This window comes from Danio rerio, chromosome 12 (assembly GCF_052040795.2).
Source record: "Danio rerio strain M-AB ecotype USA chromosome 12, GRCz13ab, whole genome shotgun sequence".
In the NCBI taxonomy this organism is placed as follows: domain Eukaryota; kingdom Metazoa; phylum Chordata; class Actinopteri; order Cypriniformes; family Danionidae; genus Danio; species Danio rerio.
In genome coordinates, this window is record NC_141032.1 from 34,108,992 (window position 1) to 34,136,743 (window position 27,752).

Here is a 27,752-nt window from a genome sequence, read left to right on the forward strand (position 1 = left end):
TCCAGAGCGTTCATGTTTTGATCCTCGATTGGTCTCACACAGTCAAGTGATGCGATTTCGTAGGTCAGAGTTCACCAAGCTTGAACTCTTGAAACTTGACGCATGACCCTGCGTTTCCGGTCTGACGCATTCGCGTGCGAATGAATGGAAGTCTATGGGAGGAAAACCCCAGTGTGACCGCAGCTTAACCTGTAGGTTTCAAACAAGCCTAAAGGACTCAATTAACTTGATCAGGTGTGTTTAATTAGGGTTGGAACTAAACTGTGCAGGGCTGCGGCCCTCCAGGAATTGAGTTTGACATCCCTGCTCTAGAGCTTCCCTTATAACAATGTACCTAAACATGTATTGGCATAAAAAACTTGTCAATGATGGTTAAGTGTTTTCTCTTAGACAAGATATCTCATCAATGGCAGGGAAAGAGTTAAACTGATCTCCAAGAAATGCTCTATATTTGGTGGAAGATAGCGTGTGTTTAAATTTCTTATATATAATATCATTTTAAACCACATTTCCACAACCCCATCATTTTACCCTTGACACCTACCTTCACGCCCTATGTATTTCTCTTTATGTCCTTTATATTTTCTCACGTGTACTCTCCTTCTGTCCTCTCTGTTAGGTCTGTTATACCTCGATGTCTATCGGCATGGACGGGATCCTTTGACTCACCACGCGTCCACGAGCAACATCAATCTGGAGGAGCAAGGGGTCACCAATGAGGCAGCAAACCCCAAAAATAAATCTAATCATGGACCCTTAGTTGTGTGAAATCTTCAGACCTTCCCCAATCATACGAAGAGTTTCTCTTTCTTCAAACCCAAAATCGTGCCCACACCAATTTACTCATGGATCGCATCCTAAAAGCAAAACAGAGAGGATTGATTGCGTGGTTTCCTTTCTCCATTGTGTTAGATGTCATGTTTTAGTGCTCTTTTGGTGTTCACGCCAACGCTCCACCCCCTCATGTGTGCAAATGAAGGGATGACTCAAACAAGCTCTCCTGATGAAAGCCTGCAAAATGAGGACACGTTAAAACTTCAGCATTTGATCCAAACATTGCTTCTCTCAAGGAGAGCATTTCATTTCAAGCCTGTGCAAAATGCGTTCTGACAGTTCGGCAAGCACTTTTAACTCCTTTAAATTTATCCTCAAATCCTGCTGATCTGATTCAACATCCCTTGGTATTTTTCTCAGAAACGTCACTGAGCATTTGTATGACTATTTCAACTTGTACTCCTCGATTTATACCCACAGTACCTAAGACAGGTGTTTCAAAAGAATACAGAGGGAGGAATTTTCAGAATTGTCGGTTATAAACACAAGAGCAATACCGCATATTTGCTCACAGTTCTGCCCTTGTCAGTTTGCTGCAGCTCATTTGGAGCTTCACGTACAGCCCTGCATGTTACAAAGACACAAAGCTACTGAGCTGCCTAACCACGTCTGGCCACGGAGACGCTACTGAACTGCTTACTACCGAGCATTTATAGAAAATTGAGATTTCTGGGAAAATTCGCATCAGTGGTTGTGCCTCAGATCGCTACTGTCGATGGTATGTGCTACTGTTAAGCTTTTCGTGCGTTGTTCAAAAGATATGTCTATGGTACAATCTTGCATATGCCTATATCTGATAGTTAGTCGGTTCGTACCCAAGGCTTGAAGTAAAGCTGAAGCAGCTCTTCAGAAATGCGTTGTTGGACTCGTATATGGCAGGTCTGATTTTCTGTTATGTATTCCTTTTTAAAAATTGTTGCACTTTTCTATAAGGTCCAGAAAGTGTTTATTAGCAGTCGTTACACAGAAAATGATGGAAAGATTTTTGAAACATGTGCCACAAACTTGAAAAAACAAAACAATCAAACTGTCAGTTTCTCATCAGTTCTGCCAAACCGAATCATAGTGTCTAAACTTGCTCTTTGTTGCACCAATGGTACAATATTGGATATTTTATTTAAAGAAAATCTATTTCTGATCTTTGGGTTTTCTTTGAAACTACTTAAAAGGATAGTTCACCTCAAAAATCATTAAAATTAATAATCTCATTAGAGATGTTCTGATCAGGTTTTTTGCCCTCAAGTCCGGGATATTTGATTTTGAGTATCTACTTATACCTAAACTTGATCCGATACTTCTATAATACATAAATAAGAATAGAGCGAACAACCAAATCCAGGATGTTCCTAATTTTTCATTTAATTCACCTCATTTTAACATTCAATCACTCTGTTAACAAACAGAGCACTTTTGTGAGGTATCTTGAACAGTAATAAATAACATCAATTCTTCACTTTTGCAATTTAGTGCAACAGTAAATATAAATAAAATCTAATATAAAAACAAACAGCACCTCATCTTAAAATACCCAACAGGCAATCCCAAGTTTTACATGTCTCACAGTTTGCTGTGGCAATGTTGTCATTGAAAAAAAGCAGACGTACTTGAACTTTTTGCTTCAAGTTGCTTGCGTGTTCTATTTTACCGTCATTTAATTAATAGGGTATCTGCAACAAAGTGATGTCAATGCGCACGTGTTGCTGTGTCTGTGTGAAGTCAAGAAAGAGGTCTAACTCTTTGCCACCGCATAACTATAGATGTGAGAAAAAACAATGAGAATTTGTATATATATATTCGAGTCCTGATCAGGAGGTAACATCCGATTCCGATCGATTCTGATTTCTGATCACGTGATCGGATCTGGACATCCCTAAATCTCCTTATTATTCTAAAATGACTTTGGACTCCATTAGGGTCATAGGTGAACATTTACATTTATGGGCAATATTTGCCCCCTATGTGCCCCACTTAACGTGTCACTTTGAATTTGTGGAGCATTTAGTTTATTTTGGAAACATTTTTTCCCCGAAAATTTTGTTTCCCATTATCTTAATTTGTGCATAATTTGTTCACTTTTTTGGCACTTTTGCCTCCGATTGTGAGAAATTGAGTTAATTTTGGATGCATTATTACCTCAAGCGTTTACTTTTTTCACTGTAACGGAAATATATTAGACATTTATTACATTATTGTGACATTTTTGTCTCTATTTCTTGAATTTGTGGGGAATTTAATCTATTATGGTGGCATATTTTGCCACAAGCACCTATTACTTTTTTTGCCCCAATCTTGAATTTGTGGGACATGTAGTTCATTTTGCACAAGCCCCTGTAAATTTCCATCCAACCAGAGGTGGACTGGGACAGTATTTTTGCCAGTATCTTTGTTACTGAACTATTCCTGGGGGGATGGGGGTTTGAGTGATCAGTAAATAAAGAGTGAGGGGAAGCGATCAGTAAGTGTTTTTTTTTGAGGGGGTTTAGTGGGTGGGGGTGTCAGGCCAGATTCTCTGTGGCAGGACAGACCATCAGGCCACTGGAAAGTGTCCCGGTGCTCCCTATGGCCAGTCCGCCTCTGTATCCAACTGACTATAAAGATTATTCTCAAATGATTTTTTGGTCTTCCTCAGAAGAAAAAAGTCAAATGTTTGGAACGACTTGATGGTAAATGAATGAAAAGAATGTAAAATATTTTGGGTGAACTATTCAATGCTCCCATCTGAGCACGTTTTCATGACTCATTAGCATTTGTCTGGATGATCTGAAAAGAAAAAAGGATTCACAGTACAATCAAATAGTGATTTTCTCTCTTTTAAAAATGTCTATTGTACTTTGAGAACCAACAAAGCTTTTCCTTTGTGTGGAAAATGTTTATTTTGTATTTTTTTATGTTAGCTTAGCTCTTGTTAGCGTTGTAATAGTCTGTTCGACGTGTTGTTTACTGTAGTATATGAACGGTGTGACATTTCTCCAAATGAGATTGTATACATTACACATGCACTAGTAGATTTTCTCTCGACAGCAGATATGCGGTGCATGTGGTAAGCGCATGGTAGTTGCAGTCAGAAAATAGAAGTCCTCCACTTTTACATTTGCACTATATGTCAAGCCCTTCCACACTGAACTTATACAGCCTGTAAGCAACAGGTACCAAATCACAAGACAAGCAATACAGCACGTTGTTGTCTGGAGGCAATACAGATGGCCATGCACTGAATGTTTTACAGCAGAATGTCATTTTACCTGCAGAGAGAGACAGCTGTGGTGTAACATACACAGAGCATGGATCAATTCAAGGGTTTTCTCCAGTTTTGTTATCTGTATTGCTTTTGTGATTCTTCCTCTGTCTGCAGCAGGAGTGACTCGAAACTACACCTACTTGAGGAATGGGTTGCATCAATTCACTTTTGTAGAATGAAGATTACAAAATGTCAAAACCACAATAAACTTTTTTCTTAAAAATAAGATTTGTTTGGAGAATTGTAATAGAAGATGTCTCTTTTTATTTCTGTTCATTCATTCATTCAGTCATTTTCCTTCGGCTTAGTCTCTTTATTTGTCAGGGGTTGCCACAGCAGAATAAACCGCCAACTATTCGGGAAATGTTTTACACAGTGGATGCCCTCACACTCTTACATGCATACACTACGGACAATTTAGTTAATCCAATTCACTTATTCCGCATGTCTTTGCACTGTGGGGGAAACCGGACTACCTGAAGGAAACCCACGCCAACACGGGGAGAACATGCAAACTCCATACAGAAACGGTAGAGTGGATACAGTGCATTGTTAGAATATCCAGGCCAATTCCATGCGTGTTCAATAAAAAAGGTCAGGAGAGAGTTTTCTTTAATGTCAAAAATAGTAGTAAATAATTAAATACAAATGAAAAATTCAAGGACAGAGCTCTGGGTTACGTTACCCCAATGCAATGCAAGAATTACATTCAGGAGGTTCGCTAACTAACTTACATTTCCCTGACTCCAGCAAATATACACAACTGATATTAACAGGTGGAGTTTTGGTGTAAAATCACTTATCAGTCATTCTGCAGTTCTTTGGCTGTTGTACCCGAACATACTTCCTCTTTCTGCAACCCATCTCTGCATACCAGAACTGAACAGTTACGTGCATTTTCAATATATTTTACAACTTCTACAAGCATCCAGCTTCTTGTGACATGTCTAGACTTCTTATTAGACAGACGTCTGCTTGGTTAATATATGGTATCATACAAAAGAAAAAGATTGATTCATCTGATGTTAGTCTAAACATGTTTTTCTAATAGAACATAAAGACACAAAAGTAATACAAATAAATTACTTTTCCCCACAGCATCTAGAAAGTATTCACAGTTCTTCCCTATTTCCACATTTTTATATGTTACAGCTTTATTCCATAGTTGATTAAATAGAATATCTTCTTAAGAATTCTACAAACGATACCCTATAATGACAATGTGAAAGAAGATTAGCCCCTTTCACACATACAGACCTTTCCGGAAAATTGCCGGCAATTTTCCGGAAAGGTTGTATGTGTGAACAGGTCCTTTTTGAAAATACCGGTAAATTCGTTCTGGCTATTTTCCGGAAAGAGAAGTTGTAACATTACCGGCAATTTGCCGGAATGCTGCGCTGTGTGAATGCAGAAGGAAGATTCCCGTAATAAGCGCGTGCACGTCTAGAACGTGCTGACGTGAGACGCCTGCTTTAGCCAATCACAACATTCAGACGCGTTTACGTCCGCGCGGTTCATGAGAATAAAAGCCTTTGAATATTTTTCCAGACACATTTAGCTGCTAGAAGTTAGTCAGATCACGTTTATATGTTCTTCTTAATGCCAACTGTGTAAATAATCATCGATGAGATGCTTATGATAAGCCGTTGTTTGTTTACCTTCAAGCTTTGCGTGTGCCTGTGAAAACAGCCTGTGAGCGCCTGCACACGCACATATTATGAATCTCGACATGCGAAAGTGATCCTGCGAAAGTTGTTCACAATATTGATCATCCACAGAGTTTGTAATTTATAGTCAAATGTTTACAAATACAAGCGCAGCCGTTCAAAGCTCATTTGTAGTGAATGATGTCAGAATTTACCGGTATTTTGGAATGGATGTGTGAATGCTCTTTTCCGGAAAATTTCCGTAACGTCCTCGCCTGTGTGAACAGCGCTGTTTTGAATATACCGGTAAAGTCGTTCCGGAAATTTTCCGGATATTTACCGGTATCACTGTGTGAAAGGGGCTAATGTCTAACATCACAGCAGATTCATAAGTATTCCTGCTTAACAGCCTTTGGCATGCCATGCAAAATTGAGCTCAGGTGCCTTCTGTTTCCACAGATCATCCTTAAGATGTTTCTACTATTTGATTTGACTGCGATAAGTCATCCTGTGGAGTTCACCAGTAGATTAAACATGTTTGTAAAGACAAACATGATGCATTAAAAATGGTATATTTTGCCCTTCGAAGGCCACTTATCATCGAAAACAATTATCGTCATCATATTGAAGTGCCATTCCAGACCAAAGTTCTCAAAATTGGCCATTTCAAAGGGTCCTTCAGCAGGATGAATTTCAAGGGATTCAACAAAACACTTTGGGCCCCCATGATCTTTTGGGCAGGGCAAGTTGATTGGTGTCATTCACTGCATTGCATTCAGAAGGCCTCAACTCTACACTGTAAAACCCAAAAAGTTAAGGTAACTCAAACCAATTGAGGAAACCGATAGCAACAACCCATTTAATAATAAAAAAAAAGAAAATCCTAACAAGTACTGTGAACTTAATCCATTTGAATAAACGAAGCAATTTGACCACAACAACACCCAATAAATGAAGAGAACTCAAACTCAAACCCAAACCGTTAAAGTTAAGTTAAAAAACAAATCTATATGAGTACTGTGAACTTATTCAATTTAAGATGATCCTCCATGATCCTTGGTGTATTGCAAGCTGTTTGGTGTTGCATTACATTCAGAAGGTCTTATCCCTATGTCCAAATGCCTTTAAAGCTTACACTCTGGAGAGTAAACCCTTATGAGAGATTAGGGAATAGAAATGAGCTCTTACCAATGGTATGCATCGGTAGTCACACACCTGTCTAGTCCTACAGTTATAGTGCATGTCAACAGTGCATGCAAGCAATGAGGCCCAGTAGCCGTATTTCCACTGTTGGGCCAGTGCGAGCCAGGGATTTAATTGGGCTGGGCCGGGCCAATCGCCCGGGAGGTTAAGCAGTGAGGCTGAAATCATGTCTCGTTTTCACTGTCGGGCTATTAGCTTGCAGCGCGTCACGCAAACCCCGCCCCCAGAACGTCCCCCTAATCACAACATCAGGCAGACAAAGCGCACCATCGCAAAACCATTCAAATAAAGACAACAGAATCAAACAAATGACACGTTACTGTACAGCAGTACATGATAGCCTATGTCTATACACATAGGCCTGTGTGTTCTCATTCATTATATTCATTTACTCGCAAACCGACTGTAACGGTGGCAATTTACAAAGGCATTGTAGATCGAGTAGTCTCGCTACTAACGGAGGGACCGAGCGCAGTGAGCACACCAATCCATAATATAAAACCTCAGAAATTCTCTGTTAATAAAGACAGAAAAATGAAAAGAAAAAAGAAAATGTAATTTATAACATCCTCGTTTAGATAGACACCATCAAACATTCAGCCCAAATGCTCCGCAGAGAAATGAAACCAGAATTTTTCCCTATAGGCTATATGACACTTAATATGTGATTCCCCTTTATTTAAAGATGTTGCTTATTATAAGTTAATGAAAGTGTTCAGTATTTCAGCACATAAGAGCAAGTCATAAAATATAGCATATATTTCGTTGGGCTCAGCAGCTATCCACTAATAAAGCTCTTCATGTATTTAAGAAAAAAGATAGCCTACAGGAAAAAAGGTTTCTGCTTTCACTCAAACCCCCCCCCCCCCCCCCCCCCAATGTCAAAACCACAATAAACTTTTTTCTTAAAAATAAGATTTGTTTGGAGAATTGTAATAGAAGATGTCTCTTTTTATTTCTGTTCATTCATTCATTCAGTCATTTTCCTTCGGCTTAGTCTCTTTATTTGTCAGGGGTTGCCACAGCAGAATAAACCGCCAACTATTCGGGAAATGTTTTACACAGTGGATGCCCTCACACTCTTACATGCATACACTACGGACAATTTAGTTAATCCAATTCACTTATTCCGCATGTCTTTGCACTGTGGGGGAAACCGGACTACCTGAAGGAAACCCACGCCAACACGGGGAGAACATGCAAACTCCATACAGAAACGGTAGAGTGGATACAGTGCATTGTTAGAATATCCAGGCCAATTCCATGCGTGTTCAATAAAAAAGGTCAGGAGAGAGTTTTCTTTAATGTCAAAAATAGTAGTAAATAATTAAATACAAATGAAAAATTCAAGGACAGAGCTCTGGGTTACGTTACCCCAATGCAATGCAAGAATTACATTCAGGAGGTTCGCTAACTAACTTACATTTCCCTGACTCCAGCAAATATACACAACTGATATTAACAGGTGGAGTTTTGGTGTAAAATCACTTATCAGTCATTCTGCAGTTCTTTGGCTGTTGTACCCAAACATACTTCCTCTTTCTGCAACCCATCTCTGCATACCAGAACTGAACAGTTACGTGCATTTTCAATATATTTTACAACTTCTACAAGCATCCAGCTTCTTGTGACATGTCTAGACTTCTTATTAGACAGACGTCTGCTTGGTTAATATATGGTATCATACAAAAGAAAAAGATTGATTCATCTGATGTTAGTCTAAACATGTTTTTCTAATAGAACATAAAGACACAAAAGTAATACAAATAAATTACTTTTCCCCACAGCATCTAGAAAGTATTCACAGTTCTTCCCTATTTCCACATTTTTATATGTTACAGCTTTATTCCATAGTTGATTAAATAGAATATCTTCTTAAGAATTCTACAAACGATACCCTATAATGACAATGTGAAAGAAGATTAGCCCCTTTCACACATACAGACCTTTCCGGAAAATTGCCGGCAATTTTCCGGAAAGGTTGTATGTGTGAACAGGTCCTTTTTGAAAATACCGGTAAATTCGTTCTGGCTATTTTCCGGAAAGAGAAGTTGTAACATTACCGGCAATTTGCCGGAATGCTGCGCTGTGTGAATGCAGAAGGAAGATTCCCGTAATAAGCGCGTGCACGTCTAGAACGTGCTGACGTGAGACGCCTGCTTTAGCCAATCACAACATTCAGACGCGTTTACGTCCGCGCGGTTCATGAGAATAAAAGCCTTTGAATATTTTTCCAGACACATTTAGCTGCTAGAAGTTAGTCAGATCACGTTTATATGTTCTTCTTAATGCCAACTGTGTAAATAATCATCGATGAGATGCTTATGATAAGCCGTTGTTTGTTTACCTTCAAGCTTTGCGTGTGCCTGTGAAAACAGCCTGTGAGCGCCTGCACACGCACATATTATGAATCTCGACATGCGAAAGTGATCCTGCGAAAGTTGTTCACAATATTGATCATCCACAGAGTTTGTAATTTATAGTCAAATGTTTACAAATACAAGCGCAGCCGTTCAAAGCTCATTTGTAGTGAATGATGTCAGAATTTACCGGTATTTTGGAATGGATGTGTGAATGCTCTTTTCCGGAAAATTTCCGTAACGTCCTCGCCTGTGTGAACAGCGCTGTTTTGAATATACCGGTAAAGTCGTTCCGGAAATTTTCCGGATATTTACCGGTATCACTGTGTGAAAGGGGCTAATGTCTAACATCACAGCAGATTCATAAGTATTCCTGCTTAACAGCCTTTGGCATGCCATGCAAAATTGAGCTCAGGTGCCTTCTGTTTCCACAGATCATCCTTAAGATGTTTCTACTATTTGATTTGACTGCGATAAGTCATCCTGTGGAGTTCACCAGTAGATTAAACATGTTTGTAAAGACAAACATGATGCATTAAAAATGGTATATTTTGCCCTTCGAAGGCCACTTATCATCGAAAACAATTATCGTCATCATATTGAAGTGCCATTCCAGACCAAAGTTCTCAAAATTGGCCATTTCAAAGGGTCCTTCAGCAGGATGAATTTCAAGGGATTCAACAAAACACTTTGGGCCCCCATGATCTTTTGGGCAGGGCAAGTTGATTGGTGTCATTCACTGCATTGCATTCAGAAGGCCTCAACTCTACACTGTAAAACCCAAAAAGTTAAGGTAACTCAAACCAATTGAGGAAACCGATAGCAACAACCCATTTAATAATAAAAAAAAAGAAAATCCTAACAAGTACTGTGAACTTAATCCATTTGAATAAACGAAGCAATTTGACCACAACAACACCCAATAAATGAAGAGAACTCAAACTCAAACCCAAACCGTTAAAGTTAAGTTAAAAAACAAATCTATATGAGTACTGTGAACTTATTCAATTTAAGATGATCCTCCATGATCCTTGGTGTATTGCAAGCTGTTTGGTGTTGCATTACATTCAGAAGGTCTTATCCCTATGTCCAAATGCCTTTAAAGCTTACACTCTGGAGAGTAAACCCTTATGAGAGATTAGGGAATAGAAATGAGCTCTTACCAATGGTATGCATCGGTAGTCACACACCTGTCTAGTCCTACAGTTATAGTGCATGTCAACAGTGCATGCAAGCAATGAGGCCCAGTAGCCGTATTTCCACTGTTGGGCCAGTGCGAGCCAGGGATTTAATTGGGCTGGGCCGGGCCAATCGCCCGGGAGGTTAAGCAGTGAGGCTGAAATCATGTCTCGTTTTCACTGTCGGGCTATTAGCTTGCAGCGCGTCACGCAAACCCCGCCCCCAGAACGTCCCCCTAATCACAACATCAGGCAGACAAAGCGCACCATCGCAAAACCATTCAAATAAAGACAACAGAATCAAACAAATGACACGTTACTGTACAGCAGTACATGATAGCCTATGTCTATACACATAGGCCTGTGTGTTCTCATTCATTATATTCATTTACTCGCAAACCGACTGTAACGGTGGCAATTTACAAAGGCATTGTAGATCGAGTAGTCTCGCTACTAACGGAGGGACCGAGCGCAGTGAGCACACCAATCCATAATATAAAACCTCAGAAATTCTCTGTTAATAAAGACAGAAAAATGAAAAGAAAAAAGAAAATGTAATTTATAACATCCTCGTTTAGATAGACACCATCAAACATTCAGCCCAAATGCTCCGCAGAGAAATGAAACCAGAATTTTTCCCTATAGGCTATATGACACTTAATATGTGATTCCCCTTTATTTAAAGATGTTGCTTATTATAAGTTAATGAAAGTGTTCAGTATTTCAGCACATAAGAGCAAGTCATAAAATATAGCATATATTTCGTTGGGCTCAGCAGCTATCCACTAATAAAGCTCTTCATGTATTTAAGAAAAAAGATAGCCTACAGGAAAAAAGGTTTCTGCTTTCACTCAAACCCCCCCGCCCCCCCCCCCCCCCAAAAATGCTCTGTTTGCATGATTTGATTAAAATCATCGTATCCAAATACTTTATAAATAATATTTCAAACCTTCTTCTGTGTTTGATGTTTTTAGAAAATATCTAAAACCTTTTTTTCAGATTGGCCTTTGTAAAATGAAAGCTTAATATGGCTTTAAAACTGTTTGATTTTTGTAGGCTATTGTATGTGCCTAAATTGGTTTAGCTTTTGTTAGTTTTATATTGGTTTATTTATTTAATGAGATTTTATTAAATCCAATATTTGTAAATACTTAAATTATTTCAATATAGCTTAGGCTATTTTATGAAGATATGACACTATTGTTTTAAGCCCACAAAAGTGGACACAAAATTTGTAAAGTTTCATGTCTTTCTGTTGTATTCATATAGTGTATTATCTCCAAAATAAATAACAAAATGAAAAAAGCCGCGCAGCATCAACACAGCTGTGAAGGAAGCGCACTTTTCCCCGGTCTCACACACACACACACACACATACAGGCATCTAAACGCACACAAATACGCCTTTTAAACTTGACAAAAACTCTCTAAAACCTTTACTGTCTGCTGTGTCTTTAATATGGTGTAAAGATTATTATGCGTTTTTAAAACATCAAAGAGGACGCAGCAAAGAAAAGTCACTTATAAATTAAAACTTTATTATTTAATGCAACAGCCTTACATTTAAAAGGGAAACATAAGGGCGATTATAAACAAAAAGACTCCAGCCTATAAGGCTAGATGTTTTCTTCCCCTTATTTATTTATTTGTTTTGCGCATACTCGTGTGCGATCGAAAAACTGTGTCCACCTCTCCTTTCACTCTGCCCAGAAGCCCCAGTTGGCCTTCTTTGAAAAAGGCCGGCCGCTGGCCCCAAGAAAGCCCCGATTTGGCCCGATTAGGCTCCGGAAGTGACAGTGGAAACGCGACTGGCCTTGGCTCGCCCTGGCTCACTCGCTTTAGGCACGATAGTTGAAACGCGGCTAATGAGTTACCTGTAGTCTTCAGATGGAGGACTGTATCAAGGCAAGGTACTAAAAAAAATCTCTCAATGAGCACCGTGGCCTCCGGCATCTGGAAATGGTGGAATTTATCATTCTATAGAGCAGTCCACCTGACCAAAGTGAATACAAACCAGATGGTCACTCTGAAGGAGTTTTTAACATTTCTCTATAGATGTTCTACTGGAAAGAGGAGAACCTTCCAGAAGAACAACCATCTCTGCTGCACTCAACCAATCAGGCAAGTATGCAGAATGGCATATCTCCGTTATGGTTTGCCTGGAGTTTGCCAAAGGCACCAGAAGGCTCTCAGATTAGGAGAAACAAAATTCACTAATCTGATAAAACAAAGATTAATCTCTTTGGAAACCTAGCACCTCTTATCTCAAGGCCAATACCAGCATGTCTATAGTGAAGCACAGTGAAGCAGTATATCATGCTGTGGGGATGTTTTTTAGCCACAGGAACTTTCTCTTCGTATACTCAGATTTGTGCAATGTACGATCTTCCAACGGGATCTTACAATGACTCTAAGCATACAGTCAAGATAACAAAGAAGCGTCAAGACAACTCCGTGAATGTCCTTGTGTGTCCCAGCCAGAGCCCAGAGCTAAACCCAATTGAACATCTCTGGAAAGATTTGACAATTGCTGTGAACTAATGGTCCCCATCCAACCTTTTGGAGCTTTAGAGGCACTACAAAGAATAATTGGAAAAACTTTCTAAAAATAGCCCAAACATTCTTGCTTCAACAAAAGAATTATCAAAGTACTCTGAGGAAAATGCAGACTTTTTTATTTATAGTTTTTTTAGGGGTTTTTCACCTTTAATTGAGATAGGACAGTTGAGGTTACAGACGGAAAAGCATTGGGAGCAGAGAGGGGGGTAGGGTCAGCAAAGGCCCTTGAGCCGGGAATCGAATTCGAGTTGCCAGGAACACTGTGGCTCTATATGTCCACACACTTAACCACTAGGCTAAGGACGCCGACAAAATACCACTTTTAAATAATGAATTTGTAAAGATTTCAAACAAACTTTTTTTTACATTGTCATTATAGGATATAGTTTGTAAAATTCTAAAGAAAATATTGAATCCATTTTGGAATAATGTTGTAAAAGTGAAGCTCAGTGAATGCTTTCTATACACACTGTTTTGTATACAGTATATGGCAGTATATCTTGCCATCATCCACTCAGCACAATCAAACATTTTCTCCACCAGCACAAATGTCTCAATTATGAGGAAATACGATCTTCATTAGCCCATGAAGAAGTTTTACAATGCTCAGGGGACTGCAATTTTCTCTATCCCATTTGTTTCCTTCCTGCACTGTTACATAAAAGCCAGTTATCAGTCGTCTACTGAACATTGCTGATCGCACACTAAACATGAGTCTTGTTTCTGCCTCTGTTTTCTGTCTGCTTTTATTAATAGGTGAGTGAAGCTTTCATTCTTTATTTAGTGCAAAATGGCAACTTTGTCGTTTGCAGGGCTAATTTTAATCATTAAAGTTATCATATGGTTGTTTTACACCTTTTTCTATCTTGTAGATGGAGTGTTGTCTAAACAAGTATGCAGTAAGCAGGATGTTCTGGATTATTTGAATCTTACCAGAGGCAATGAGAAGTTCACAACTTGTCGTCCTGCACTGGACTGGACTAAGCCCACCATTGTGTATTTTGACATTCACCTCTTCTGCATCCTCTCTGTGGTATATATGACTGCAAACAAATATTCAGATCTTTATTTCTTGATTTTTTTTGAGTAATAATTTGCTGTTTTGCAGATTGAAAAATCTCAAATCTTTGTCCCTTTTTTATGGATGACTGCGGTAAGTTTTTAACATAAATTAGTCAAAATTTAAACCTTATTATTTCTCTAACTTCCTCTGTTTATTTATCAATGTTTATAGTTATGTTTACGTAAAAGGTTTGTTTAATTCTGTAAACTACTATATATTGATGTCATCTAAATCTAAAATAATGTTGTCATCTTGAGGATTTTGCTATTGATAAAATATTATACATAATATATAATAATATATGTATAAAATTGATTAAAAAAAGAGGTGACACTTTAGAAGAATATTTGGTGGAATAATCCTGTTTTTTAACAAATGAAGACATTTTAAAATCTGGCCCATTTTCTGTAATTATCATTTTCAACAACAACAACAACAAAAAAATAATAATAAATATATGAAAATGACAATATGTTTATTTGAAATTTAAAAGAAGAATTTTTTCAGACCTTTATAAAATACAATAAAATGTACATTTTATTTAAAATTATACCCAATAAAATTAGTAAATTAAGAGAAATCTTACATTTTTCTCCTTTTTTTTTATATAGCTGTATATTTTTGTTACAAAAATGTACACATCATGGATCATGTGCTCTAGCTTTAAATGTGTATATTTATTTTTGCATGCTCAGCGCTGGAACAATGACCTAATCCTTTGGGATCCTAAGGACTTTTGTGGCATTACAAATGTGGTTTTACCAAAAGAGATGCTTTGGGTACCAGACCTCTTCATTTTAGAGGCGTAAGTATAAAGAAATGAGAATTCTTGAGAAAACAATACCTTGTTTATTAACAGAATTACAAACACAATTTACATATTAGAAATATATGATGAGTATGGATAGATTTTTTTTGATATTCAACACATTTTACCTGCCAAAGAAAATGTTTATCATATAATTTTTACACAGCATAGAGAAGGAAGAAGGACTACCGAACCCGTATTTGACTATTACTTATGATGGGAATGTGACAATGGAGGATGACCATAAAATCATCAGCACATGTGCATTGAATGTGCATAAATTTCCTTTTGATACTCAAACCTGCCACATCACAGTGTTTTCAGTGAATCACTCCGGTAAGTGGAAACTTTAAAGGTAAATATTTCTTAAGGTTTCCTTTGTGTGATCTACGATCTGTTAGATCTGTTAGATCTGTTACGATCCATAGTCTTTCTGAAGGTGTTGTTTTATTCACCGTACAGTATTTATTTGATCTCGTTTTAAACAAAATAAAAAGCTTCTGTGTCTTATAAAAAAAATCACATCATTGAATTTATTACAAGTATTAACATCAAAATTCTGGTATTGATATTAATATTGATATTTCAGCCTCTCGTAGAGCACCAAATAATGTAGTGATCATTTCTTTGCTTTGACTCGAATATTAAAATAAACAGCATACTGATATTAATATTGAGATTTTGGTCCCTTCACTCTTTAGGTGTGTGTAAATAACAGATTTATATACACACACACACACACACACACACACACACACACACACACACACACACACACACACACACACACACACACACACACACACACACACACACACAAACATATGGGTCATTATCACTATAAAGTGCCTTTGAGACGTCAGAATAAAATAAAAAAGTTTTTTTTTTATTAAACACACAGCTGTTGCAATAATTAGACTTTAGGCTGTAGGAAATGAATGTTGGTCGAGCTCCGGCCCTTTTTATAAATAAACTGCAAGCAGACAAAGAGTAAACAAACCTCAAATTGTGTCAACCCTGTCATGGACAAAATCAAAGTAGTATAAGTATGTTTTCATTGCAGTGTGAGAGTAAATTGTATCTTTTCAGAAAGGCAACGTGTCCCTTTACCAGCCCTTATGGAAAATGTCTATTTACAATAATGAAATAATGGATGAAACATTTATTTCCCTATAAAATATGCAATCGCTGCACATTCTTTGCTAAATAAAACCCAAGATCTAAAATACTTTGTCAAACTTTCAAACAATATTAACTGGCCTGTACTGGCTAATTAAAAATCACACAGAATGTTTTGCTGAGGTTATAAATAATTTGTTTATTTTCGTAAAAACTAAACATGACGGTGGAAAACAAGATGACAGGGTGGACAAAGGCTTTATTTAGTTTACTAAGTATGCAGGAACATCTGAAAAACAACAGGTACAACAAGACATATTAAAGGGTTAATATGAAAGAGTTGTAAAAGGTTTCAAGACTTCAACTTCTGTTTTCACTGCTTACTCCACCTTGCCGTTTATATTTATATTAATAGAATATATTATATAAATGAAAAAAATAGTTAAAACTGAGTATATATTGTTTATACCATTTAAATTCTGTATATACTGCTCTTTAAAAATAAATAGAACACTTAAACAACACAATTTAACCCTAAGGGATCCCTTTATGTATATATTTTTGTATAAAACATTTTTGATATGTTTTATTGTGCATATATTCTTAAAATTTTAAAGCATTTTCTTTGACTGAACAGTATTCATATGCTTATAAATATAACTTAAATGTATTATTCGCTCCAGAAATGTCAATTTGTTGCTAATTTAATTTATTTTCCTAGCAGAACATTCAACTAGATTTTATCTGAAACTATTATTTTTGCTGATCTATAAAACATAAGTCAATGTCTTTTATTTTAAACCAACAACATACAGGAAAAACAAAATAAATATGCTCTTATGTATCCCACTACGCTATTTTGTCTTTAAAAGACATGTAATTGTCACCGACTCGGTCCCAGTCATTCCCCTCGCTGACCAGCAGAGGTCACCATCTCCGGACTTCTAACCATTACGTCATCCATTTCACCTGATCCCAGCACACCTGTTCTCCATTCCACTAATGACCCACGTACCACATATAAGCAGCTCACACACACACTTCAGTGCGAAGTCTTGTTTAGCCCCGGCCAGCATTTCTGAGCGTTCTATCCTGCCTGATCTCCCGTTTACCACTTCAGCCCGTTTCACGACTCTGCTCTGTCTTCTGCCTGCCCTCGACCAAAGCCTGTTTCCTCGGACTCTGATTCTCGCTGCCTGCCCCTGACCAAAGCCTGTTTCACGGACTCTGAATCACGCTTCCTGCCTCTGACCCAAGCCTGGTAATCACACTGCGTCTGTTATCTGCTAAGTCTCCTTTGATGTGTATGTTGTATGTCCGCACAGCCGTGCGAGTTGTTGATGTTTAAGTGTGACTTAATAAATACTGCAAAATGGATCCCTCCGTGTCAGTCTCCCCGTTACAGAAGACTTCGCCAAACACGGATCCCGCAGCCATCCAGGTTTTGTCTCACGAAGTCACAACACAAGCTCAGGTATTGTCTACACACCAACAACAACTAACACATCTAACTCAGTTAACAGACGAACTGGTGAAATCCCTACAAAACCTGCAAGCTGCTGCCACTGCGCAACCCACCGCCAACTACTCTCCAAGTCCACTTGTTGTTGCACAACCCCCGATGACTTCCGGAGTTCGATTGGCATTCCCTGACAAGTTCTCAGGTAACCCAGCAGAATGTAAAGGCTTCCTACTGCAATGTAAACTGTTTATCGCCCAACAGCCCCATCTGTTTAAGGACGAGAATGGGAAAATTGCTTTTGTGAGCTCACTGCTCACTGGGAAAGCGCTAGACTGGGCTACTGCAGTTTGGCCAGACAGTACCCCGATATTTCCCTCGTTTAATGACTTTCTCAAACGTTTCTGCACTGTGTTTGATCATCCGGAGGGTGGTCGCAACGCTGGCGAGGAGCTACTGTGCATCCAACAGGGAGATCGCTCCGCAGCTGAGTTCGCACTGCAGTTCCGCACCTTGGCAGCGCAAACTGGCTGGGCTGATGATCCGCTTACCACGCTCTACAGAAAGGCTTTAAGACCAGAATTGCAGAAAGAGATGGCATGTCGTGACGAGGGAAAAACACTGGATCAACTAATCGAACTTTCCATAAGGTTAGACACTCTCCTCCGCACTCGCAATCCACTGTGCTCAATTGCATCCAGTCCTGTATCCCCTGAGACCTCCACTGAATCCATGCAATTGGGTAGAACCCGCCTGAACCCAGAGGAGCGAGAACGACGGAGAAGAAATCACCTGTGCATTTATTGCGGACTTCCAGGTCATACGAAGGTTTTATGTCCCAACAAGCCTCTCCCTAAAACCCTCTCGGTGAGTGCAACCACTATGTTCACGACCACTAATAATGTTATGAATTTGCCTGTCATTCTGAGAAACAATGGAGATGAAATTGAGACTATGGCCATGATCGATTCAGGAGCCGCTGGCAACTTTATTGATTACGCGTTTGCCACCACTCACTCCATTCCTTTAACCTCCTGTGATTCCTCCATAGCCATCACTGCTGTAGACGGGCGCCCTTTGGGAGAGGGACGCATAAAATTCCAGACTCAACCAATCTCTCTTCAAACAGGCTCTCTCCATGAAGAGGAGATTTCCCTTCTTGCCATCGACTCCCCCAAGCACTCTGTAATTCTTGGGTTACCATGGCTACAACAACATGACCCTCAAGTTTCCTGGAGAACTGGTGAGATCACAAAATGGAGCAATCAATGCTTTACCCAATGTCTGCATTCTGTTTCCCCTGTCCAGATCAACACAATTACCAACACCGAAGACCCTGAACTCTGTCATGTTCCTGATGCTTATCATGATTTAACTGAGGCATTTAATAAGCAGAAGGCTACCAAGCTCCCTCCACATCGTGAAAATGACTGTGCCATCGAACTACTACCAGGCACCACGCCCCCTCGTGGTCGCATTTTCCCCCTCTCTCAACCTGAAACTGAAGCTATGAAGAATAACATCTCTGAGGAGCTAGAAAAGGGCTTTATCCGACCATCTACCTCACCCGCTTCAGCAGGCTTTTTCTTCGTCAAGAAGAAGGATGGCAGCTTACGCCCATGCATTGATTACCGAGGCTTAAATGAGATCACAGTCAAATACCGCTACCCCTTGCCATTGGTTCCAGCCGCCCTTGAGCAACTCCGATCCGCCCAGTATTTCACTAAGTTGTACCTCCGTAGTGCATATAACCTCATCCGCATACGACAGGGAGACGAGTGGAAAACCGGGTTCTCTACAATCGACGGCCACTATGAATACCTCGTTATGCCCTTCGGCCTAGCAAACAGTCCTTCCGTGTTCCAGGCTTTTGTAAATGAGGTATTTAGAGACATGCTCAACAAATGGGTCATAGTGTATATTGACGACATCCTGGTCTACTCCAATTCACTATCTGAGCATATTCAGCACGTCAGGGCAGTGCTCGAACGCCTCATTCAGAACCAGCTATATGCAAAGATCTCCAAGTGTGAATTCCATCAGACCTGCATTTCGTTCTTGGGTTACATCATCAGTCCCGAAGGCGTGGCCATGGACCAGCAAAAGGTCGACTCCGTGACACAATGGCCACAACCCGAAACCATAAGACAACTGCAACGATTCCTGGGCTTTGCTAACTTCTACAGGCGCTTCATAAGAAACTTCAGTTCAGTCGCTGCTCCACTTACCGCCATGGTAAAAGCTAACAACGCTCGCCTAAAATGGAACCCAGACGCTGTTCGAGCGTTTACTCAGCTCAAAACCCGCTTCTCCAGTGCACCCATTCTGCGTCATCCTGATCCCGAGCAACCCTTTGTAGTTGTAATTGACGCATCCAACACTGGAATTGGAGCCATCCTGTCCCAAAGATCCCTAGTCACGAAGAAGCTCCATCCCTGTGCCTTCTATTCTCGCAAGCTCAATTCCGCTGAACGGAACTACGATGTGGGAAACCGAGAACTCCTCGCCATGAAAGCCGCGCTAGAAGAATGGAGACACTGGCTTGAAGGCGCCAAACATCCTTTCACTGTCATCACCGATCACAAAAACCTGGAATATATCCGCTCCTGTAAACGTCTGAACCCTAGACAGGCTCGATGGGCTCTGTTTTTCACTAGATTCGACTTCCAAGTCACCTATATCCCTGGCTCAAAAAACATCAAAGCAGATGCGCTTTCCCGCCTCTCAGACGATGAAACCTCCGAATACAATGATGAACCCATAATCAAAGATCCTCTCATTGTCGCTCCTATCCAGTGGGATATCGAACATGAAATCCTTCAAGCCGCCGAAACCAGTCCCACGCCACAATCCTGTCCTGAAGACAAGATCTTTGTTTCTCCGTCACTTCGAGAAAAGCTCATCTCCGAGGTACATGACCACCCCAGTTCCGGTCATCCAGGCAGCACAGCCACCGTGCAATTAATTCAATCCCGCTATTGGTGGCCATCCATAAACAAAGATGTCATTAACTTCATCAACAAATGCTCACCCTGCCAGATGTCTAAACACTCCCGTCACCGTCCAGCTGGATTACTCCAACCCCTGGAGGTGCCACACCGTCCCTGGTCACACATCGCCATAGATTTCGTCACCGATCTACCCATATCTCAAGGCAAAACTACCATCCTCACAGTAGTAGATCGATTTTCCAAATCATGCCGTCTCATTCCCATACCCAAACTGCCTACAGCCATGGAAACAGCCGAGTTACTCTGTGAATGTGTGTTCCGGTACTATGGTCTCCCCGAAGACATCGTGTCGGATAGAGGTCCCCAGTTTACATCCCGACTATGGTCAGCATTCTTCAAAAACCTCCAGGTTAATATTAGCCTAACATCCGGCTATCATCCCCAATCCAACGGGCAGACAGAGCGCTTGAACCAGGAAATTGGCAGATTCCTCCGCACATACTGTCACTCTAACCAGAATGAATGGGCTAAATTTCTGATGTGGGCAGAATATGCTCAATTCTCTAAGAAAGGCATCTACTGGACTAACTCCATTTCAATGCGTACTGGGCTTCCAACCTCCTCTCTTTCCCTGGTCCGGCGAGACCTCTGAACTCCCCGCTGTGGACACCTGGTTCAAAAACTGCGAAGAGGTCTGGAACGCAGCTCACACTCACCTCTCTCACGCCGTACGGCGTTTCAAGGAACAAGCCGATCGACACCGACGTTCTGGTCCCATGTATTCCCCAGGACAATGGGTATGGCTTTCCACCCGTGACTTACGCCTCAAACTGCCCTGCAAGAAGCTCAGCCCCAGGTACGTGGGTCCGTTCCAAATTGAAAGACAAATATCTCCTGTTTCGTTCAGACTGACACTCCCTAATCATTTCCGTATTTCTCCCACTTTCCATGTCTCTCTGCTCAAGCCTGCTGCTGGTCCAGCCGAGGCGGATAGGGAGGTGGCAGCCGGTGAACAGGGTCCCCCGCCTCTCATGATCGATGGTGAGGAGGCCTACCAGATCCACGAAATCCTGAGATCCAGACGCAGGGGGGACAACTCCAATATCTCGTTGATTGGGAGGGGTACGGCCCAGAGGAGAGATCTTGGATTAACCGCAAGGACATCCTAGACACCACACTACTGGAAGAGTTCCACTCACAACATCCGAAGATGCCGGCCCCTCGCCCCCGTGGAAGACCCCGGCGTCGAGAATTGCCTCACTTCAGGAACCGTTCGTTGGGGGGGGGGCTCTGTCACCGACTCGGTCCCAGTCATTCCCCTCGCTGACCAGCAGAGGTCACCATCTCCGGACTTCTAACCATTACGTCATCCATTTCACCTGATCCCAGCACACCTGTTCTCCATTCCACTAATGACCCACGTACCACATATAAGCAGCTCACACACACACTTCAGTGCGAAGTCTTGTTTAGCCCCGGCCAGCATTTCTGAGCGTTCTATCCTGCCTGATCTCCCGTTTACCACTTCAGCCCGTTTCACGACTCTGCTCTGTCTTCTGCCTGCCCTCGACCAAAGCCTGTTACACGGACTCTGAATCACGCTGCCTGCCTCTGACCCAAGCCTGGTAATCACACTGCGTCTGTTATCTGCTAAGTCTCCTTTGATGTGTATGTTGTATGTCCGCACAGCCGTGCGAGTTGTTGATGTTTAAGTGTGACTTAATAAATACTGCAAAATGGATCCCTCCGTGTCAGTCTCCCCGTTACAGTAATTAACATTCAAACATCTTGGCTAAAACAAGGCTAAATTTGGCATCAAAAATGTAAAAATATTAAAAAACAATATGAAGTCTGTCTAATCTGTATATTTATTGCCTAGTTTGTTTTTGAGCTATTGTTACACTTTTAAAAATGAATTGATCAGTTAGTCCTGACAACATATGTTTTTAGGTCATTGTAACTTATTAAAGATTATTAAAAGTTAATCATGTTCCAACTTAATTTTTTAAGTTATGCAAGCTGTTTTAACACTCATAAAGTTAATTTGATTCAGCTTTAAAAATGAAGACAACCACGATTTTTTTTTTACAGTGTAGACTTTCGTTCATTAATTCATTCATTTTTCTTCAGGTTAGTCCTTTATTTATCAGGGGTCACCACAGCGGAATGAACCGGCAACTTATCCGGCACTTATGTTAGGCAGTGGATGCCCTTCCAGTCACAACCCAATACTGGGAAACACCTATACACCCTCACATAAACACAGTCACACGTGCATATGCACACGCGCTCACACACACTCAGTGGTGGAAAGAGTACTGAAAAATCTTACTCAAGTAAAAAGTATCCCTTTTAAAAGTACTCAAGAGTAGTGAGTATTATGCTGTGAATAGTTGATGCGTTCACTTGATGCGGGTGTAAACATTCTGTAGTGTATTTATTTAGTGATCTTCCTATATTTGTTCCTTCCTTTCTTCCTTATTTCCTTGCTTCCTTCCTTCTGTTGTATGTTCGTTCTGTCCTTCATTCATTCGTTAGTTCCTTCCTTCAATCATTCATTTGTCAGTTCCTTCCTTCATTCATTCATTCCTTTGTTCTTTCCTTTGTTCCTCCCTTTAATGGTTTTGTTTATTATTTTGTTTCGTCCTTCATTTGGTCCTTTGTTCATTTATTTATTCATTTATTTGTTCCTTCCTTCCTTATTTTGTTCAGTCTTACCTTGAATCCTTCATTCATTTGGTCCTTCCTTTATTAGTTTGGTCCTTTCTTCCATTCCTTGTTTGGTCCTTCCTTCATTTGGTCCTTCCTTCATTTGGGCCTTCCTTCCATTCTTCATTTGTTCCTTTTTTGTGATCGTTTAAGGCTGTTTGACAATTTCAGTCATCATCCTTCCTTTTCTCATCAGTGATATGCAGTCTATAAAAAGTCTCTGGGTCTTTGCGTGTAAAGAGTTTTGGACATCTTGGACACTTTTAATGCTTCCAAAAGGTTTTCTGCATAAAGAGTCCATGTCCTCAGGTAGTTCAGTTTATTCATTTATGTCGGCTTAGTCCCTTCATTAATCCGGGGTCGCCACAGCGGAACTAACCGCCAACCCATCCAGCAAGCTTCTACGCAGCGGATTCCCTTCCAGCCGCAACCCATCTCTGGGAAACATCCACACACACATTCACACACACACTACAGCCAATTTTGTTTACCTAATTCACCTGTACCGCATGTCTTTGGACTGTGGAGAAAACCGGAGCACCCAGAGGAAACCCACGTGAACACAAGGAGAACATGCAAACTCCACACAGAAATGCCAATTGGCCCAGCCGGGACTTGAACCAGAGACATTCTTGCTGTGAGGCGACAGTGCTAACCACCAGGCCACGTGCCGCCCTCTATTGTTAGAATTATCTATTAGATTTTCTATGACAACAAACTTTTATCCTTGTTTTAGCCAAGACATCTATGTTTGGATGTCTATTAGATTTACAGTAGTTTTTTTTGTTTGTTTTTAAAAGGTTGCTGCATGGTAAAAGATGAAAAAGAAACAACAATAAACGGTCACACTTTACAATAAGGTTCATTAGTTAATGTTAATTAATGCATTTACTAACATGAACAAACATTGAACAATACATCTACTACTATATTTGTTCATGTTAGTTAATGTTAGTTAATGAAAATACAGTAGTTCATTGTTAGTTCATGTTAACTCATGGTGCATTAACTAATGTTAACAAGCATGGACTTGGATGTTAATAATGCATTAGTAAATGTTCAATTATGATTAATAAATGCTGTACAAGTGTTGTTCATGATTAGTTCATGTTAGTAAATGCATTAACTAATGAACCTTATTGTAAAGTGTTACCCAATAAACAAATCTGTTCACTGTCACTCTTTTAATTCGCTTTTCTTTTGTTCAACAGATAAAGAAATTAAGCTGGTTCCTGCCTCCAATTCAACTAAAGCAACACAAATGGCTCGAGACCTATTATTAACACAAGGAGAATGGGAGCTCCTAAACATATCCGTCTCGAACCAAAACATGCTTTATGAGGGCCAGTCATTTCAAACATTAAAGTACACGGTAAAGACTCACCTCAGGGTTCATTTTGGTTCACACCACAACTATAATAGCACTATAATGGCACAGAGAAATGATGTAATCGCAATCAATTATTAAATGATAAGTGCTATTAACATTTGACCACCAATCAGAATCCATCCTGTTTTAAAGAGCTTCCCCACAAAATGAAAATGTACTCTATTTAACCACCTTTTTAAAACCTATTACATTTTTGAGAGAATGTTAAAAGTCATTAACTTCCATTGTTTTTTCAGTGATTGTCGATATTCTTAAAACTATTGGAATCAGTTAAGGGTGAGCAAATTATCATTTCTACTTAAGGATTTGAAGTAACAGAAGTCAAAACATGCTTATAAAACATAGAACATTGTTCACATTGGTGTTAATGCTAATATAGCCATCACTTCTCTTATTTTAACAATCATTCTTAGTACAAATGGACCTTTAAATAGCTCATCATGAAAATTCAGTATTTGTTTGCCATATTTCTTATAAGTGGTACAGCCTTATGTTTCACTTAATGTATTTGTCTGTCCTTTTAAGATTTCAATCAGACGGATGCCTCTCATGCACTTCATCAATTTCCAGCTGCCCGTATTGATTTTCCTCATTTTGGACCTGGCTTCATTTTTCATACCAGATAGACCGGAAAAGCTGTCCTTCAAAGTGACCGTGCTGTTAGCGATGTCTGTACTTTTGCTCGTTCTTAATGACATCCTGCCCTCCAAATCCCACAAATGCCCTCTGATAGGTAAGAACTCAGGGTCTTGGTTGATAAGTTGTCTTTATATGTTCAAGTAAACTGATCTTTTTTTTGCTCTGTGCAGCTGCGTATGTCATTTCCATCTTCTGCTTCATGTTGTTGAGTCTTCTTGAGACAATTTTGGAGGTATATTTATTACATTTGATCTCTGAACAAGACACTAAGGCGGTTCAGAGTCCTGAAGATCACAACTCTGAAACAGGTAAGCACTTTTGTCAGAGCATAAATTAGATATTATTTGAATTCTAAATTCATCCTGAGAAAACTGTTTTGAAATTGGACATTGTGGTACTGTGGAAACAGTATTTTAAAATATTAAACAATATCCTCCCCCTATAGCCCTGCTGAAAAATCCAGCTTAAACCAACCTAGGCTGGTTGGCTGGTTTTAGCTGGTTGACCAGGCTGGTTTTAGAGGGGTTTTGGTCATTTCCAGGCTGGTTTCCAGCCATTTCCAGCCTGGTCTTAGCTGGTCAGGCTGGAAAATTACCAGCCAAATCCAGCTAAAACCAGCTTGACCAGCCTGGTTTAAGCTGGATATAGCTGGTTTTGGCTGGACTCCCAGCTTGGCTAGGCTGGTCAAGCTGGTTTTAGCTGGTCATCTCCCAGCCTGACCAGCTAAGACCAGGCTGGAAATGGCTGGAAACCAGCCTGGAAATGGCCAAAACCCCTCTAAAACCAGCCTGGTCGACCAGCTAAAACCAGCCAACCAGCCTAGGCTGGTTTAAGCTGGATTTTTCAGCAGGGAGGGCAGTGTCAAGTTTCATATTACAAAATAAACTATAATATTTTGTTATCAAATATATATTTTTTAAGACTGACAAATGACAAATTGTCAAGTGAAATGACACTGATTTGAGTGTCTCTTGATGGCTAAACAAAAATTCATACAAACCTCAATTTTTGTGATAACAATTTCAAATTGGGTACATATCTTTATTAGAGATGTGCCTTTGGTCATATTAGTTATAACCTGGTTTGGTTATATTATGTTATTATTTTATTATATTTTTATTTGTTTTTATTATATCTTGGAATTCAAAACTTTTTTTACTATCTTTACAGTCATACAATATATATATATATATATATATATATATATATATATATATATATATATATATATATATATATATCTTTTTTTTAGCTATATGCAAAGGAGACATCAACGATGGCATCTTTTGCAGTAAAGTGGAGTCTCAGGAAATGCTTAACAAAGAAAAGGTGAATGAGTTGCACCTATTGCAGCGGATCTTGGAAGAGCTTCAGACTATCAAACATTCTCTTGTCCCCCATTCTTTAGAGGGCAAAACTGAACAGAATCACTGGTTAAGACTGGTCACATGGTTTAACAGGGGTTTCTTTGTGGTTTATCTCATCTCTGTTTCTGTGTTTCTCTATATCATCATTCAAGAGTGGGAATTTGAGTGATGTAATATCCCATATGTTACATTAGCTACATAACAATATTACAGGCATTTTGTGTTCATGTTGAAAGCACTGTTATACTAGAAAGAGCTGCAGCATAAACTGTATTTCAGATTCTCTCAGATTTAAGGTAATTTCATCATATGCTTGTTTTTATGAACATGTTTGGATGTGGTTACAAGGAAGCAACATAAAAGGCACAGCAGAGCAAATATAAGTGTTTTTGTGAAGCTGTTTATTAATATATTAATTTGTTAATCTCTCTTTTTCAAAAAATAATAAAACGAACACTATACCTCTGAGAGGACCCACAGAAAATAATAAACAAAATGTCTCCTAACTGAACCACAAATGAAATTAAATAATGTTACCAAAAGAATAAAAATAAAAATACAATTTTACCTGCCTCAATAGCTAAATCAAAAACAAGAAAATATTTAAAAAAGGGAAAGTGTGGCAACCAATCCCTACTGCTTCTCACCATGTGTATTTACAATGTTATGTACAGTATTATTTACTGTAATATTTAATGTATTTAGCATATACTGTACAGACAAATATATAAAAATCTGAAATTTTATAAAGGTTGAATAAATGAGCTTTAAAACAAACCTTTCTTTGCCCATGAATGTTCATTATGTGACATATAACTTTAGAAAGCGAAGGAAACACGAAGGAACACTATCATATCCTGTATTTATGTAGTCGTATCAAGGAGGTTTAGATTTACTTTTTTCACCTTCTGTAATGTTCATCAAACAAACTCTAAAAAGTTCTAAACTCAAGCTGTTGCACCGCACAAATAATGCACACTCTTAGTGGTTTTTAAAAATGTGTACTATGGTGTGCATTAATTGGATAATTATTTGGATTCATTGTCTCATTTGGTTAAGTGTCTTTATACCATGTGTGCTTTTTTTGGAAAGACAGCTACATTTATATTGCAGAGAATATGCTTAAGTTTTTTTTTATGCACACCCCTGGCATTGTTCTGTATATGTCATTCATGCACTTATTAAAAAAATAATAAATGCAAAATTTTGACTTTCATAAATCATAAATG

At 39.3% G+C, this 27,752-nt stretch overlaps 2 protein-coding genes across 7 annotated transcripts in view; both read left to right on the forward strand.

Moving 5' to 3' along the window:
• rnf157 (ring finger protein 157) overlaps nucleotides 1-4,298 on the forward strand; it is a 40,713-nt gene extending 36,415 nt beyond the window's left edge. For all 6 annotated transcript variants that reach the window (XM_087276551.1, XM_087276549.1, XM_087276553.1 and 3 more), the window contains one exon: nucleotides 620-4,298. Coding sequence is in view for 2 of the 6 variants with exons in the window: in XM_087276549.1 (XP_087132675.1) it covers nucleotides 620-768 (149 nt within the window). In the remaining 4 variants the exon portion in view is untranslated. The remainder of the gene's footprint in view (nucleotides 1-619) is intronic.
• A 9,370-nt stretch (nucleotides 4,299-13,668) lies between these two features.
• Nucleotides 13,669-27,292, forward strand: LOC137490453 (5-hydroxytryptamine receptor 3A). Its single transcript, XM_087276565.1, has 9 exons — nucleotides 13,669-13,774; nucleotides 13,891-14,051; nucleotides 14,127-14,171; nucleotides 14,777-14,886; nucleotides 15,056-15,225; nucleotides 24,339-24,499; nucleotides 25,043-25,250; nucleotides 25,327-25,464; nucleotides 26,409-27,292. The coding sequence occupies exons 1-9, from the start codon at nucleotides 13,729-13,731 to the stop codon at nucleotides 26,690-26,692; spliced, it is 1,323 nt and encodes a 440-aa protein (XP_087132691.1). The 5' UTR covers nucleotides 13,669-13,728; the 3' UTR covers nucleotides 26,693-27,292.
• The last annotated feature ends 460 nt before the right edge of the window (nucleotides 27,293-27,752 follow it).

Excerpts from the sequence above, each read along its gene's own strand:
- LOC137490453 (XM_087276565.1), top strand. The coding sequence starts at position 13,729 with ATGAGTCTTGTTTCTGCCTCTGTTTTCTGTCTGCTTTTATTAATAG. Across the intron at positions 15,226-24,338 it reads GTTTTCAGTGAATCACTCCG|ATAAAGAAATTAAGCTGGTT; the intron begins GTAAGTGGAAAC and ends TTTGTTCAACAG. Across the intron at positions 25,251-25,326 it reads CCACAAATGCCCTCTGATAG|CTGCGTATGTCATTTCCATC; the intron begins GTAAGAACTCAG and ends TGCTCTGTGCAG.